At 43.7% G+C, this 17,809-nt stretch overlaps 1 protein-coding gene across 1 annotated transcript; it reads right to left on the reverse strand.

Moving 5' to 3' along the window:
• Nucleotides 1-281: 281 nt before the first annotated feature.
• Nucleotides 282-17,104, reverse strand: URB2 (URB2 ribosome biogenesis homolog). The gene is made up of 9 exons (XM_014875205.2): nucleotides 16,943-17,104; nucleotides 15,561-15,737; nucleotides 10,956-14,322; nucleotides 9,413-9,573; nucleotides 8,093-8,203; nucleotides 6,961-7,203; nucleotides 6,493-6,583; nucleotides 4,738-4,877; nucleotides 282-1,035 (listed from the first exon to the last, which is right to left on the reverse strand). Exons 1-9 carry the CDS (start codon nucleotides 17,066-17,068, stop codon nucleotides 838-840), a joined length of 4,614 nt encoding a protein of 1,537 aa, XP_014730691.1. The 5' UTR covers nucleotides 17,069-17,104; the 3' UTR covers nucleotides 282-837.
• Between the last annotated feature and the right edge of the window lie 705 nt (nucleotides 17,105-17,809).

Genomic DNA, 17,809 nt, shown 5'->3' on the forward strand with positions numbered 1-17,809 from the left:
ATGCAAAGCCACAAGGCTCAGCTTTGACCAAGAAGGGTCTCAAACAGTAACAGTGGTAATTAACATTTGTCACTAGCTAAAACTGTACACTGAGAGTGACGACAGCTCAGATGACTAAGTGTAATTGCTTAATGACAGTAAATCGACCAGAGCTCCAGGTAGTCAGTCTTTTTGATTATCATGAGATCAGAGGATAATACAATTGGGAAGGAAATTCAATAGGTCAGACCAATAGGTTGCCCAGGGCTGGACTGGACAGCAGAACCAATCAAGCAAAGAGATACAATCTTTCAAATTTTTTACTGTTACTTCTGCAGGTTTGCACTACTGTACGGCTGTGTAACATTGACAAATTTCTTCAGTTATAAAATGTAAAATAACAGGGTACAAAAATAAGCACTTCAACTGCTTTAATTCTGCTTACCATGTAAGCAAAAGCAAAAGCATGTAAAAAAAGCAGTCTGGCTTTTAGACCAGACTATTGCTTCCACAGGAAAGCACCATGATGTGCCAAAGCCTGAAGCCTGACATCTGCTGCCAAATTGCAGTGAGTGACCCAAGGCTCCCAGAGAGTTCACCAGGGGCCAGCAGAGGCCCAGCAATTCTGCCATTTGTGGCACAACACAGGACCAGAACCACCAGCACAGCACATCCTCCCTTCCCAGTTCCCCCTTTCCCCATTATGAAGGCTGGCTGTACAGGGAAAAATGCAATCCATGTTTAGGATCTTCCTCAGGTTCAATCTTACTCGTCATCCCAAACTAAAGAGCAAGTGAGCATCTTCTGAGCACTGCAAGATCAATTCACAGCTGATCACGCAGCACCAGGCAAGATTCATCATGCAGTGTATTTTTTCTCCCCGTGCTTTTTTGCTTTGTGGTAGTGGTTGTAATCATTATACAGATCCTTAAAGACCTCCCTCACGCCTGCTGGGAGCGATGCATTTAAGAACTTGATGTCCCGTTCAATGCAAAGGTCAAAGATGTGATATATTCCTTCTGTGAGATGTGCCTTCACAGCTGGGTGCAGAGTCACCTACAAAAAGAACAAAATTGCCTTAAACTTGAAGACAGAAAGGCAAGAAAACACCGTTTCCACAGTCAGTGTACATTAAATACTGACAACTATATCCTTTACATCAGACCATCTGTAACAGCCCATTAGATAAAATCCAAGATTTTGACTTGTGCAGTATTTTCCTGAATTCTGCAAACATGCTTTGCAGAACAAGCAAAGCCCTTGCAGTAAAATCCACAGGAGTACTATACACATTGGTGCGGTGGCAAAGACACTAATCATCCTGGAATCACATGGACACTCCTCAGCACAACAACTCTAATTTAAAAAACCATAAAATACTTGCCTTGGATTACACATTTCAGTAGATTCTGTATGTCTCCTATAGGCTGTGTGCTATTAAGTCAGTTTCAGATGAGCACCTCCTTTAGGCTGTTCTCTCATTTACATTGGGTAGTCAAACAATTTTAATTTATCACTTAACAATTTCATATTTATCTAACTTTTTTTTTCTGAGTGCTTCAATGTGCAAGCCTTAATAAAAGAAGCTTTCAAAACTCTCAGGAGATGTGTATTTCCTCAATCTGTTTTAACACCAGGAATCAGGTACCTTGCCAGAAGTCATGCAGAAAGTTGGAGGAATACAAGAAATGACTCAGGACTCGGCACCCTGCTCCCAACATTACCTCTGCTCAACCCCACAATCAGCAGGACTGCCACTAACAACAAGGAACATCAGTGCTGACTCTGGAGTCCTCTGCTGCTCTAGGCTAATTGAAATTTGTCCTGCGCTCACAAATCACTTGCTAAATACTTCACTGCCCAAGACAGTGCTGGCCTCTGGCATCATCATATTATTTTTGCTGCAGAACCATGTCTTATCTTTGCTGAATCCCAAAATTAGCTTTATGCCTCCAGATGTGAGCCTCTGCACTCCAGGCCTAATGAAAATTATATAAAAAGCTGTCATTAAAATTCAGGCTTCTTTCTTCCTTAGGCAACTAATAAACTTTCTACTAATGAAGTGCACTCCTCATCAGTGTGACAGGCTCCTGCTCTCTTTCTGCCCTAAATGTGGAACAGCTAAAATGTTTTGTTAGATCCACTAACATAGCAGGGAAAAACATATAGAGAACATTAAGGTACATAAGACTTCCTTCAGATCTGTGACCCTGAAGAGTTTGCTTGTCCAAGAGGTTGTAATTTTTCCCTTCTCTGCTAGTTGACCAATTGGTTTCTTTACAATAGATGTTATTTCTCCCTACACTGTGCAATAGTTGGAGAACAGCTGAGCATCACAGCTCCCAGTGAATGCACTGGGCTGGATTCTCAGAGAAATGACTGCAGAGAACAAGGACAGGAAAACCCGCAGCTATTGACAATATGGACCAGATGGCCCACTTGGGACAAGCAGCTATCTCAGAGCTGCAGTTAATGGAACTGCATCCCTCACATCACAAATTCATTTGGACCCATGCCTTATTTGGGCCATTCTTGCTTTGCAGTTTCCTATAAACACCAATAACACCATGGGAAGCAGAACCAAAGATTTAAACAGCTGCCACTACTGGCTGGCAGTTAATTATACTTGTAAGTGGTTTATGGTCTATACAGTTAGCACAACCAATTTGTCAAGCATTATAGAGCTCTTGATGTGAGACATTAAATGTGTGAAGAGGTATTTCACTATTGCTGAATTAAGCAACAGCTCACAGGCAACAAGCAGAAAGCACTGTCAACAGTAAGAAAGAGATGCCACCCACTCCACTAAGGAATCTTTCTAGATTAATACAAAATAATTCGTGGTATAAAGAGGAAGCACTGAGGGAGCTGTTACACAACCACTTTAGGGTAAGTGACTGCTTAGGCCAGTAGTTTTCATCAGTTCTAGTTCACCAACCCTTAAAAGGGTTCCAGTAAAATGTGCAGATGCCTATATAAAGACTTATATCTACCAACAAGTTTTTCTCCGTTATCTTTGATGGACCCTCAGGGTCTTCATATCACAGGAAGAAAGCCACTGATCCTGACTTGGAAGAGATGAATGATTAAAAGAGTTTTTCTCTCCCTCTGCAGAGCAACAAGAAAGATGTGTACATGCCCCATTTAAGACAGGCATCTGAGGCCCCCCTTTCCCCTGATATCCATCAATTCCCAGCAGTCTAATGAGCAAATAAATCATCGCCTACTTGTGATCTATCTATTCTGTCAGACAGAAAACACTCCTTCACCACAGTGTCTGGTGGCTCACTACACCAATTCCCCCTTCCACACTCAAAGGTTCCATGCATACATTACTGATCTGTGGTTTCAGCTATCATCCATCACTTTCCATTTCCCAGTGAACATCTTGCACAAAACTTTCCTAGAAGTCTCATGAGACTGTGTACTCCTGCTAACACTGAGACAAGTGTCCTTTAAATTAAAAAAGGTCGTTTGACAATTCAAGTCAGGCTTTCAGACTTGCATTCAGTGATGACCAAATTACGGAATTTACAGATGATTAAAGGGAATAGAAGTCATCTTAACAGCAATTTTCCCTTTGATGAACTGCTACGTTCCCTATGTAAACAACAACCAACTAACACTAAATAATATGGCTAAAATCTGACATCTCCCATTGTTTTGGTCCCCACCCCTCCTTCCCCCAAAAAAAGAAAAAATAAAAAAGACAGGCAACAGAGAAGGCAGAAAAGTTTAACCTCTGTAATAACCTTCATGTTTAGTTACACTGGTTACACCTCAATCCTTCAGAAACATAGCACCATTAGGTTTGGGTTTTTTTTAAGAGGGCCGAAAAACAAAGACTAAATTTCAGCCCATGCCCAGGCCAGAATCACAAATAATCAGTTTGCAGGTACTTTCACCACAAGCAGCATTCAAACCCTGGTGAAATCTAAATCTATTGGGCTGAAGAAAATGACAAGCTGAAGTTACTTTTGGATGAGAGAAAACACCAATCTGGCTCTGGCATCCATAAGAGCAGAAGCAGTTGCTTTCAGTAAGAATCAGAATGGTATCTTTGGTACAGAAGGAGAATTACTGAAAAACTAACAATTCTTGCCTTGGTAACATTTTTTCCGTTCACTTAATCATTTAGACCATATTAAAAGATACTTTCCAGGAGAATCATCCACCATTACTTTGCCAGATGGGGCCTTAACTGCTATCAGTCCTGGACAACTGAGAGTATTTGGGATGTATAAGGAAGATATTTTTAACAATGGTGGAACCTGGAACAGGTTGCCCAGAGAAGTGGTGGATATCTCATCCCTGGAAATATCCAAGGCCAGGTTGGATGTGGCTGTGAGTAGGCTGATCTATTTCAAGATGTCCCTGGTCATTGTAGAGGACTTGGACTAGATGACCTTTAAAGGTTATCTTTCAACCTTTTAATCCAAACCATCCTACGATTCTATGAAGAAAAGCAACACCCAACACGGCACTAAAGAAAAGAAGCTTTGTACCTGGGCGCTGCATTATTTTACTTTAAAAGAAAAAAACCACAGCCCACACCTTTAGAAAAATTTCCAGGAGTTGGTAAGAATGATTCTCAGGAACTCTTGCATAATATAACAACCTGGACCAAACCTGCACCTCCATGACCATAACAACTTCTGTAACTTCGCAAATTTTCAAAATTTAACAGAGTTGCCTTTGGAACAGAAACTCCAAATCTAGCACAATACTAAGGCATTTTCAAGATGAATGAGAACATACCTTCTGCAATTCAGTCACATACTGAGCCACCATGAAAGCAGAAAACACAGTGAAGTTCTCCATTTCTGCAGCAATATGAGTATACATCCGTTCCACCAAGTGTGCACATTTCAGTATCATTTCAAACTCTTCCATGTTGCCTAAAACACAAAGTGAGATGCACCCTGGCATTTGAGGCTTAAAAGCATTAGGGAAAAAAGCCCAAGGAATCAGCCTTCCATGATCCCTGAACTACATGAGGCCAAGAACAGCTTGCCTATTTTGTCATCTTTTCCTATCAAGCCACAGCTAGAGGCCCCCCACAATACAGAATACATCTCTTAGAATGGCCATTTTGCAAGAGCACACTTATGCCAATTTCATGTGCACTGCAAGACAAAAATTACTTGTTATAGATGTCGAAGTGCTCAAAACAGCAGTGAAGGTCCCTTCCACAATTCAGTCTCAACTAGCACTGTGGAGGAGAGAACAAGGAGACAAGAAAATTGTATTCCCTACCTAGAGAAAATGAGAAGACATTTCTTAGAAACAGTATAGTAAGAAAGCTTTCTGATGAGATCTATTATGTGGAAAATAGCAGCAAAAGCTACATCACTGGAGATATTTAAATTGAGACTAGTGAGATCAGCTGAGAATTAACTCACTAGGAAGAGAATGAAGAGAGCTAGTATAAACAAGGGAGAAGGGAAATCCAGAAATTACTTTCATGTTATCTGTTACAAAAACAGACAATCTTGCCAAAATAAACAGCATCATTTTTCAGCTTGAGGATGCCATGTACCTGTAAGCTTCCTGTGATGATTTCCTTATGTAAACATATTGCAGAAGCAAGAATATTCTCCAAATCTGGCACCAGTTTAACATACCATTTCCTCTATCGCTGAGCCTCAGCTAATATACTACTCTACAATATATTCCTCTACAATACATACACATATTTGCCCATAGCTGTGGGCAACATATCAGCTGAGATAAATCTGAACATGGCACAGGCTGTAGGACATCAGCAGAAAGCTGAGATACAATCAGTTTCAGACCATGAAGTCAACTTGTCTCAAAACTCTCAGCTATTAGTGACAGGGTATTTGTGTACTGACCACCTTAATCATTGTGGACATCTCTGACTTGTCTACTTCGACTATGTAAATTCTTTAATAACTTACAGTAAGAAGTCTTCTTTTCCCCCTTCCTCTTAGGATTTTTAATTACATTTATTCCAATTCCTTGACCATACAGATTTATCATCTAATCCTAACTGATGCTTCAGATACACATAGAGTTCTTATACTTAGCATAGAATGGTGACAACAACTCAGCTCTGTAGTAAACATAGTCCAATCTCAAGAAATTCCATTTAGCAGCATCCATTTGGGATTACAACTCACACATATTAGCATGAATCATGTGGAGCTCACAGCCACCATGCTTGCAGACACAGAGGTTGATAGGTAGAGCAGAAATTGGGCACAGCAAGCCTTACTGCTTCCTGCCTACTTGCCAGCCAGTCAGTGAAGAATAACTTATTCACCAGAAGCAATGCTGTCTGCATGCAGCTCCCCGGCAGCCCCAGTTATCTTCCTAAGCCCACAACACTACAAAGCTCATCCCCAGCTTTTTATAAAGGACAGATAGGGCTGACAGTTTCAATGCCACAGCTAGGTTTTGAGAACTTTGCCCTGTTCAGTATCTCCTCTTCTAGAGTATATATATATATATATATATATGTATAATGCAAAGGTGGAAAAGATATGGTACCTCTGTCTCCTTTCTGACGGCCTTCATGCATGACAGAAACAACCAGACGATGGAAACTGCACAGAAAAGATGGTGCTGCTTTCAACAGCACCTGAAAAAGACATGAAATAAAAACATCTGAGATTACATAGCAGAGGGGGTGGAGAGTAGAGACTATATTTTCATTCTGCATCCTGAGCCATTTGTGCTTCTAGAATCAATCACAGAAAAGGGCAACATTTTTTCCTAACCTAGCACCAGGTGTTCATAAGCAATCCCCTGCCAAAGAACAACAATGAAAAAACAAGCAAAGCAGAACATCTGAAATTATGTGCTTTTGAGATTCACAGCCTTTCAAATGACAAACAGTACAATGCACTTTCATACTATCAAGACAAAATATTTCAAACCATATTTTAAAAATTTCTATCACTAATATATTTGCTCTTCCAAACTTTTCCCCCTTCTCCCAGTCCCTCACAGATATACCTTTGGATGACACTGCACAATAGAGAAGAGCACTTCATGGATCCCCAGGAAGACACCATGATAGTCTTCTGTCTTCAGATGATCCAGAGGGACTGTTAGAAGAATGCTGAATGCCAATGAAACATGATGTGGATTCACAAGAACTCCTTCTCCCTGCCTTAGAAGAGCTGCTACAGTCTCTAGAATAGGTATAACTATGATGGAAATCAGTGACTGGTCCTGACAGGCTTCTTTGGTTTGCAGCTACAAGACAGGAAACAGACAATAAGAAATGCATTAGCCACTTATCATTAGTGGTGGAACACCAGAGAACCCTAAGGCTCTGACTGGAGTCAATAGAACTAGACCTGGACTGGCAGACAGACTCCTGCACCTGAGTCACTTTCAAGCAATTGTGCCCTGTGTCAGGATGCATATGATGCATTTCAAACAAACACTGCTCTGAGCATTAACTGGAATAGCAACTATTCCCCAGCCCCCCGGAAACCAGCACCTCTTTGCACCTCTTCACACGAATCCAATGATGCAGTTCATTCTTTTCCATGCATGCAGACAAACCAAAAAGGGCAGAAACTGAAAGCTTATGATTCCCAGGCACTGCAGAACCAACCTCTGATAAATTCTCGCCTAGAGATATCATCCCAAGAGAAGAAAAACCTACATCACTAGGTTTATATGCTGTACAAATGAAGGGCTGGAAACTTGGGTTTGATTAGTTTCTCTTTCATAATTCAGTGAATTTATATAATTACTTTTTTCTGTAAGCACTTTTTAAATTTTGTTTTACTGCTGTTGGCTTCTGCTGCAAGATAACATGGTTATCTTCTCCTTTGGGCAGAAGGAAGGAAAGGAGACAGACTCTACCCTGCAGTCTAAGAAGTTTCTCCCAAGCTCCATATTACATTGTGTAGTTCCATAAAATTACTGTGTATAAGAAATGGATGACATGCACACTGCACTCATAGGAGGAGATTTACTTGAGGAAGGAGGAGAAAAAGGGTCTAGACAAAAATGTTCAGATGAATCTGGCATGGATTTGTTTAGGTTTTGTTCCTATGTGCTTCTGTGCATCGCTAGAGACTCTACCAGATAGGAAGGGTAGGTAATGAAGTTACAGTAAAGAGATACTTACAGCTAAAGCTGTGATTATCTGTGGGCTGGCAAACCAGAAAGCTTTCTCTTTGTCTCCACTTAATGGACAGCTGAGCAACAATTTGGTTAGCATAACAGCTGACAATACTTCCTGCAGAAAGCAGACAGATCATCAGTCAGGGGTACAAGGCACACTGGCTCCTTTCAAGTACAGAAGAGCCCTTTCAAGACCAGTGACACTTTTGAGCGTTACCAGAGCCTTGACACATGAAAGGCCTCCCACCAATACTGCTCTTTGGAAATCGTGAAGTAAGCAGCAGCTCAACAGAATTCAATGCACTGAGCAGCACTAACCCAAATGTACTTTATGCCACATTTGCTCCACAATCAACTTACTGCACAAAAAGGCTTACGTGAATTTCAAGAAAGGAAAGCCTTCTCATACAACTGCCACTAGATGACAGAGGGAAGCAGAGGCAATACAAGGATACCAGAAAACTATAAATTAAGAATACTGCTTTTGGCAGCAGGGTTTTTTTTACTTGCTAGTTGTTTATACAGACTGATAAAAGAAGCATATTGCAAGCTACATTCAGGTGGCAGGAATTATCTATGCAGTTCAGGAATTTCAGATACACTTTCAAAAAGATGCATCAAGAATTGATACAGCACATCCACGTCTCTTTCTGATAAATAAGATAGGGCTGGACAACCCTGCAAGTTTAATCCAAGTGTTATTCTCAAGTCATTGGGCTTTCTATGGAGCATACAGTTGATTTTGTTGCCAAAAGTGTTCCATACATCACCACTGGTGCTTAAGCTGCTCTGAAGAAGGAAACAGAATTTTAAAAGATACTGAGTGCTATTTGGTTATTGCTGAATAGTCTTCAGAGCAACAAGTACCAAAAGCGTAAGTGCAGTTTTGGTTTTACTTAAAAATGCCAGCACTTCTAAAAGTGCCTTTAACCTTATAAAGAAGAGTCACAGACAAACACTGACTGCTGGTATCTGTTGTGCAGAGGTCTGAGCAGCAAGTAGGAAAGAGCTTTCAGCATGGCCTGTAACACCACAGCTGTGTGATTTCTGTTGTCAATACATGGAATCGAGACTGCTGAGCCCTTAAGCTGGACAGAAAGTTTTTTGAGTAGGTTTGCATGATCTTTTCACCTCTCAATTTATATACAAAACATATACAGCAGTCACCAAGCCCTTATCCATGTAAATTAATTTGACCTGACCAATGAACATAGAGCAGGAAGAAGAAAAAAATATTTAACAAATGTCATTCAGCCAACAACCTTTTTTCAAGATACAGCAGATGGCAGAAGGAAGTTGACAATACACTAAGCTCACGCCTTACTTTAGCCTTCTGCTGCCAAACATTCTTCACTTCCAGTCCTTGCAGCACCAGCCTCATTATGGCATAAAACTCCTCGGCAGAGCAGTTTCCCAGCACCTTGACAAGCACCTCTGTCAGCTCCATCTCCATACTTCGGATCACCTGGGTTGTAATTGCAGGACCTGCATATTCAAGAGACAAAAGCAATCAATTCCCAAGACAAGGATTTCTGCAGAATAGGACAAACTGAAAATAAAAGAGCTCTGGGGATACTTTTTTAACTCAAATACATAGAGGGCTTGATACTTTCTCCTTACCTTTCCCCATTAATGCAATGACTTGATAATCTCAAGTATATCCTACCCTCAGGTTCACAGAACAGTCATCATAGCAGTAAAAAATCTACAATAATACAAAAAGACTACACCAAAGCAGCTGCACAAGCCAAGGGAGCAGGCTAAACAAGCCACAGGTCTTTTCTACAAATGGTGGCCAGAGATCCATCACAAAGCACAGAGCTTTTTTTATGACTACTTAATGGCAATACAAATACTGAGATCACAACTGTAGTTCACTTGAACAGTAGTCTCCAAAGCAGGGTATGTGCAAGACAAATCACTGGGGTGCGGGAAATATTAAAAAAATATCTTTAGCAAATATAAAAAGATATTTAAAATAGTGCTTATTTCATCTTTATTGCATTCTTTTAAAAGATTTTCTCTATGTGTGCTTTGTGATGTACATAATGGAGTAGCACGTGTATAATTTATAAGTAAATTATATTCGGGCTGTGTGTTCAATTTCTTAAGTTTTTTTAATGATAGGTGTGTGCAATCAAAAATGTTTGGAGACCACTGTACCAGACCATGCCAGTAATAAGTTTGACAAATTCCAGCAGTTTGAAGAAGTCAAAGAGAACACTTATGCCTGCTCTGTGTTCATCTCTCTTTCTGAATGAGACAATATAAAAGAGCTATTAGGTCCCACACCTGGCAACAGAGGTTTTTCACGTAATCTCCAGCCCTGGCTCTTTATTTGATGAGGATAAAGGAACCAACCTGCCAATATTCCACAGAATTTATCAGAATTACCACACAGTGTTCAGCATCCTTAACAGACAGGTAATTTCCACTGCTCTGTAAACTCACCTACCAGATACAAAAGTAGATGAGTATTTTGCTCTTAAGAGCTGACCTGGTGCAAATCAGCTGCTTCAATGGTGCCTATATATGAATTACACAAGCAGGACACTGCACTTCAGCCCTATCTCCAGAAGTATTATCATGTTCCAGTTACTTTCAAAATGTTCTACCAGGGATGAGTAACTCAGAACCTCAACTTACATTAAGATGTTAACATCCATTAGAAGATCATTACCAAACTAGACGGTGGCTGTGGTCCACGTACCACAATATTGCCTCCTTGAAATTTTCCCTGTTATGCATTTAAAAAAGTATAGCCTGCTGTATTAACACAAGCCAATAAATACAGACTTATAAAAAAGCTTTGCTAAATGGCTTTTAACTCGCAAAATGAGCAAAGGAGGTGGAGAAAGTTTCCATACCAGAGAGAAGCTTTTTTATAGCAAAAACAACCATGACTGCAGTTTCTTTTCCAGGATACAGCTCTGGCACGGAGCAGAAGATGGTCAGGAACTGCAAAGCAAGCTGAAGGAACTGCAGATTACTCCCTGCACAGGGCAGCTCTTTCAGTATCTGAGAGTAAAACTCTTGGTACAGTTTAATACGGGGCTGCTCCAAAAACCCACTGGGCTCTTTCTGCCAGTCCCTGACAGGACGGCTCAGATCTGCTTTGAGGAGAGTAGTGACAGATGGTATGAATGCTAAAGGCAAAAGCTGGTTTGGGGTGTTAGTCTGAAGACCATGTTCAACAGTTCTGACCATCTGCAAAACTAGTGGTTCCAACACAGCAGAGAACACATCTGCAGTATGCAGCTTATTTTCTGGCAGCTGCTGGAGGTGCAGTGTGACAACGCGACAGAGTGTGGTGAATGTTGTAAGCAGTAACTGCTCAGCTGCGGGATTCCAGTTTTTCCAGTCTTTGCTTTTGGCTGCACCTGTGTCTGGCCTGCAGCTCACCAGGAAAGACATGAACTTTTCCAAGTTGCGCTTCACACTTTGTCTTTTTTCAATAATCATCTGAAGAAAGTTTTCCAAAACCTCTTGGACTTCCTTGACGTATTGTGTCCAAACAGGAACAGTCAAGACATCAGTGAAGAATTTGCTAGCTGTAAGCTGGGAGGTCATGACAGCCTCAAGAACATCGCTGGCATGTAACACCTTGAAAACAGAGTTGGCATTCCTGCCAGCTTGCAGGCATCTCAGGAGGTGGAAGCAAGTCCTTAAAACCTCCAGCAGTAACAACTTGCTGCAAGAGACACTAGCCTTGGTATTAACTAGCAGGGACAGCAGCACCAGAAAACATCGAGTACAGTCAGAGGGAAGAAAACTGTCTAATTTCAGGAGAGAAACAATTTTTAGCAAACCCAGGCATCTTTGTAGCTGACGTTCTTTCAGTGTGACAGGGCAGCCATTTTTTGCTAACAATACTACACATTGGGCAACCTTCTCCAGTGTTCTCCAAGACAAGCTCAGCTCATCCTTCAGCAGTTTTTCTGATGGTACTTCCAACGGGTCAATGATTTTGCAAGGAGACAGAATTTCTTCATGCCAAGGAACATTAGTCACAGACAGCTGCTGAAGTGGCAGATCTACTGAATCCCTGGTAGCAGTGGGCAGCACCATAGCAAATTGATGAATAAGATGGGTCAGAAAAGCACAGTGCAGGATCTTCATTTCTGGTAGAAGAGAGCTGTGGATAAAACCAAGGGATATCTTTCCAATGCTGATGGAAGGCTCCTGGTCCGTGGCAGCCTCCTGAGCTTCAGCCAACATCAACGTCTCTAGAAGCACTTTTGCAATGTACTCTACATCTTTTAAGGAAATATAGGGCAACAGGATGGTCAGGTTGGACATGACAAGGTGCCAGTGTGCTGTGGGGTAGCTAAGTTCAGTTATCGCGCTGATATCTCCATCCCACGGCTCAGATTCTCTTCTGCTCGTGGCAGATCTTCCAGACTCCAAGATGAAAGCTGCAGCACGCTGCAAGGCCTGTAGGTCAGCTTCGGTCTGCATTAACATCATCTTCATTTTCTGAAGAGTGAGCAGTTCTAAGCAGTATTTACTAGTGGAGGCAAAACCACTTGCAAGTTCTGTAACTCTCCTCCAACACTGCTCCTTCATACCAGGCATAATAGCTGAAATGGCCCAGTGCCTTGCAGCAGGTTCAGTAACAGCAATTTCAGCTGTTGGAGACACGTATTTACTGCAGCTAACACCAAACAGTGTGTCTACCTCAACCCAAGTGTAAACAAGGAGGAGAGTAGCATCACTGGCCTTTCTTAGCCAAAGCTCTGACTTTTCTTCCTCTCTCCTAGGAGCCTGCAGCAGCTCCATCAGTGGCAGAGTTATTCCCTTCTGTATGTTTGCCATCAAACGCTGAGTGCGAAGTACCACAGGGGCAGGAGTGACATCATCTAGGCTCCTCATGTTGAACAGAAAAGCATGCAGCACTGAGCATACTGACATCAGCTTCAAGGCCATGTCAATTGACCCTTCAACAGCTGGAATGATAAGGGTCTGGCATTTCTCCACAAAGAGACACAGAATGTCCAGAATCTGGTTGGGTGGCAGTTCAAGAAGGCACTCACGAAGCTTTACTGTCAGGCCAGCAGAGAAGACAGATGGCCTCAGTTCATCAACAGCTGGTCGGCAAATGACTGTCAGCACTTCTTCAAAGAGCCGTGGGAACTGCCTCAGCTTGGAGTAGGTCTGGAATATGGTGCTGATGAGAGTCTCCTGCGGTTTCTTTGTACGTGGCTCCAAGGCCTCGGCATCAATCCAAGCTGACGACACCAAATCATCCAGGTCTGGCTCTACTATAAGGTGATTTAATGCCATCAAGAGTTTGAGACACCTGAACCAAGCAGGGATGGAAGCTTGGGAGTGTGTCAGCAGCATCTGTGCTAGCTTCCGGTAAAACTGAAACTGCACCTCCTTGTGCCGGATACGGTCACTGGCGACATTATAGATGTCATTGCTAAGCACCAAGTTCAGAAGCTGTTCCAGAGCAAGCAGCTCCGTGCTCCAATCCACAGGGGAGAGCACATCGCTCCTCCCTGCCTCTTGCAGGTCAGAGAGCCTGAGACAGCCAAAAAGCCTGCTGAGCATGTGGAAACACACAAGGTGGTTTTCTGCCTTACAGTATGAGTCCAGAAAGAGCTTATATAGCAGGGACACCGAACTGGCCACAACCACTCCACAGAGGGCAGGTTCACACAAGTCACTGCCCAGCTTGGTCTGCACTGTGTTGGCTGGCAGTAAAGGAGTTTTCCAACCTCCTTTCTTCTTCTCCTGGGGTTCCTGTTCTGGCAGCAGCTCTTCTTTATAGGATGAGAAAAGCTCAGGCTGAAATAACCCAACCTGTAGCAAAGTTTCTATTTGGCTTTGTATTTCTCTGCTCAGGTGCTGACGCACGTGGTTATCATCCGCTTGCGTCCAGCTCCTCACAGTCAGCAAGTGCCTCAGGAGCAAACATGGCTGAAGCAACTGACTTGTCACTTGCTCAAGTACAAGTTTTGGGTTGGTTTGCTGCCTCTGGATCAGTAAGTACTGAGCAAAGGCAAGCTGGAGGACACTGAACAACTGGGAGCCCACAGCATCATCAGAAGCCAGCTGCCGGCATGCCAGCTTGGACAGCTTGCTGAGGAGATCAACCAAAAGCTCACACTTTGCTGTGTAAAGGATGGACAGTGAAGGAGTAGAAAGGATGCCACTGGAGCAGCTCAGCAAGGTGCTAATGTTCTGCTGTGTTTTTTCAGAGTAGGCCTCTGATAATCTTTTGTTTATGACCTGAAAAAAGAAACAAAAACAAAAGCCCAAAAACCAGTCAATTTAGCATAGAAAAATAAAGCCCATCATAATGAACCAACAACACCTTCTGGGAGCTATGGCTGCAAGCAAGGGGGACATGCCAGCAGCTGCTGCTGGACCTCTCACATCATAGGTTTCAAACTAGAAGCTCCACTGTCCTTGCATTTGTTTGCACCACCAGATGAGTAAGGAAGCCCTCATGCATGCTACTGGGAACAGCATAAGGCTATCCCTACTTCATACTAATAGTTCATCCTGCAGAAATGGAGTAGGAGTAAATTTCTTCCCTTCTTGAATGGTCTCAACAACAAAAACCCCACACACAATACACATCCCTGCTCTGATACAGGGAGCTTATTTAGTAAGAATGTCCATGGCTGAATATCATCTTTATATTTGAAAATGAGACCGTTTCTGGTCCTTATATCTAGAATGTGAAGGACTATTCTCTTTTCTCTTTGAGGGATACACATTTCTAGAGAAATAATGTTGCATTTCTCTTCCTTTTCTCAAACTTTATGTGTATTTCCCTGTTATTTTCCCCTTCAACCCACTTTTCACTCATTCCCTTTTCTCACCTTCAGATAATATCTGCAAACAAATTCAGTAACAATTTACAAATCTGCCTCTATTTTCTTAAAAACCTCACCTGTCTCCTTACACGTTGTTGTGGATAGTTCATGTCCTCACCCGGGACACTGTTGGACTAAACCAGACCCTGAAGTTCTTCCCACTGGACCCTCTACCACCTCTGTCCTTGGTGTTTGGGGTACTCTGTCCTGTACCTCTGACCTAATCTTCATCCAGACAGGTTTCCATATCCACACCACATTTAAATTTGGCACGCTTTCTACGTAACATCTCTGAAGTACAGATTTCATTCAAGTAATTCTCTATACTTCACAGTTCAATTTCTACAGGTAAAGACAACCTTTTCTTGCTTCCCTTCAATCTGAGCAAAACTAAATGGGTGATTTTCCCAGTCATTTTCACTGCCTTTGCAGCCAGTCACTAATTCTGCCATTTTTAACCTCAGTGTTGCACAAATACAAACTATATTGCAGGACAAAAATAGCAAAACTTTCAGTATAGGTTCTGAAAACTATCAGACTAATACATATTTCATGCAACATCTGACACTATGAGGAAGAGTCAAGTACTGCAAGAGATACATATTGCTATCCAGAATTTCACCAGATATCCACAGTTATAGTTACCTGTGCAATTGCAAAACTGAGACCAACTGTCCTCCCAGTCTTTAAGAGATCCTGTAGTTTTTTGCTATGAATAACATTGTCAAGATATGCCCAGAGTTTTTCAACAACTTCATCCTCCAGTTCATATTTCTTGTTGTAGTTGGAAACCAATGTACGGCTTACCCAATCAAGTAAAACCTGTTAACAGAAGGAAAAACAAGAAATCTTTAACAACCCAAAACAGGAAAAAGCAAAAACGGGACAAAAGCAGTACCTCTCCACAGTTACAGCATTTGTGCCTTGAGAACTGTGCTACATCCAAGCAGAATAGCCTTTGAGTGAGCAGAGAAGCCTGCTCCCGAAGGCTTCAATTCCTAAGAGCTTACACTCATTACCTAATGTTGGACCTGTGCTTGCATGTACCATCCCAAAACAGCTCTCAGGAGTGAACATCTTTAATCTGACAACATTCTGATTCTAACAGTTGATACTGGTTAGCAAATGCAGTCTTTTAAAGCAGTGCTCAGAGAATCAGCTGGTTTTCGCTTTCTGACAGTTGCTATTCCACTCACATCCTCCTTTTCGTATGTTTAAATTCACTGCCTAGAAATTCAGGCCTATGAATTTAGATGGGTGCAAACTGGAAAAGGTTCAAATCTACTAATTACTGTTTTACAACTGAAGTTGTGGTGTATGGCTAAGTTTAATATTCTAAGTAACTGAAATAACAAGAACCTGAAACATGAGATCTCAGATGTGCAAACCCTAGACCCCGAAGGACTACCACGGTTGGAGGAATAGAACAAGAAACCCCTAACCCAGGGAAACACTGCATAGACCTTCAGGAAACAGGGTCAAAACAAAAGACTTAGGAGACAGGTTGGGTTCCAATAAGAGAAAACCAAATCACCTTCCAAGCAGCGGTCCATGAATCCACTGTGTGCTCTTTGCTCAGGCACAACAAGTTCTGAGCACCATAGAACACACAGAGTCCACAGTTAGTCCTCCCATCCTGACGTTCTTAACTATGACCAAAAGCATCTGACTTCGGAGCATCCTGTACTGGACATTAATACCAATGGCAATGACAGCTCTGAAGACAATGATTTCTTGTGTCTCTGCGAGACAGAACACAGGCACCACCCTCTCTACATGAAAGTTTCTTCCACCCTGCACGGATGCAGGTCTTTGCGCCGAAGCTACCTGCAATATTGTTGTTATAAAACCATTTCATGTGACGACAAAAATCAAGAACTAATCACAATCCTAAATCAGCGCTATATTTACAGTGCTATCAGTTAGCCAGAAGCTAGATCTGGATTTTAATAACTGATTCATCCACAGCAGCAATCCCCATCGGTGTTTTCTTCTTTCATCCCTGTTCACTACTAAAATGTACTCACTTGCTCCTTATTAGGCAGGACGCACTGGTGAGAAACCCACGCGAACCGGGCTAGTTTGAGTTTGTCCTCCCAAGAAGTCTTGGAGCTTTTCAGCTTCAGGTAAATCCCGGAGTAGATCGCTGCCATGGGGGCGGTACGTGGGCACAGCGAAGAGGCAGACACGCGTCTGGAAGACACGCCAAGCAAGGAGAAGGCGGTCGGACGGGCAGCGGCCCCGCACGCGGCACTCCCCACGTGGCGCCGCTCGGGGCCCAAGCGCCCCTCCGCCCGCCAGCCGCCCGCCCACGGCCCCGCTGCCCAGCGCCCACCTCTCCCCCGCCAGCCCCCGCTGCCACTCGCCTTCCCCTCCGCTCGCAGGGCCGTCGCTGTCCGCTTTCCGCACCCGGTACTGCCGGGCCCGCCCCGGCGGCCCCGGTCCCTGCCAAGCAGCGCCAGCCGAGCACCGAGCGCGGGAGGCGGTGCGCTGGGGGGAGCCCGCGCCCATTGGCGGCCAGAGGGCGCTTGCGCGGCCCCGGCCCCGCTCCCGCCCGCCCCGGCGTGTGTCAGCCGGGCCATGGAGCGGCCGCCGCCGCCCGCCGGGCCCCGGGCAGCACCGGCCGCGCCACCGGCACGGGCCTGCAGGGGAGGCGGCAGAGGCGGCGCGCTCGCTGGCAGCGCCCGGAGCCGCTGGGCGCAGTGACAGCGCCCCCCGGCCGCGCCGGCCCCCGCCCGCCTGCCTCCCGCCTCCCGCCGCCTGCGATGCTCAGTGAGTGAGGACCGGCCCGGGGCCGCGGCCCGGGGCCCGCACGGGGGGCTCGGGGGGAGGGGTCGGCGGCGGGAGCGGGGCCCGGGCGTCCCGGGGGCCGCCTCGTGGCGGAGGCCCGTAGG

Source organism: Sturnus vulgaris, chromosome 3, assembly GCF_052056855.1.
Source record: "Sturnus vulgaris isolate bStuVul1 chromosome 3, bStuVul1.hap1, whole genome shotgun sequence".
NCBI classification, from domain to species: Eukaryota; Metazoa; Chordata; class Aves; order Passeriformes; family Sturnidae; genus Sturnus; species Sturnus vulgaris.

What these genes read in the sequence shown, in the direction of transcription:
- URB2 (XM_014875205.2), bottom strand. Translation starts at nt 17,068, where the DNA reads ATGGCAGCGATCTACTCCGGGATTTACCTGAAGCTGAAAAGCTCCAAG. An exon ending in TCAGTTTTGCAATTGCACAG is followed by an intron (nt 14,323 to 15,560) that starts GTAACTATAACT and finishes TTCTTTTTTCAG; the next exon opens with GTCATAAACAAAAGATTATC. An exon ending in TATAAAAAAGCTTCTCTCTG is followed by an intron (nt 9,574 to 10,955) that starts GTATGGAAACTT and finishes TTGAATATGCAG; the next exon opens with GTCCTGCAATTACAACCCAG.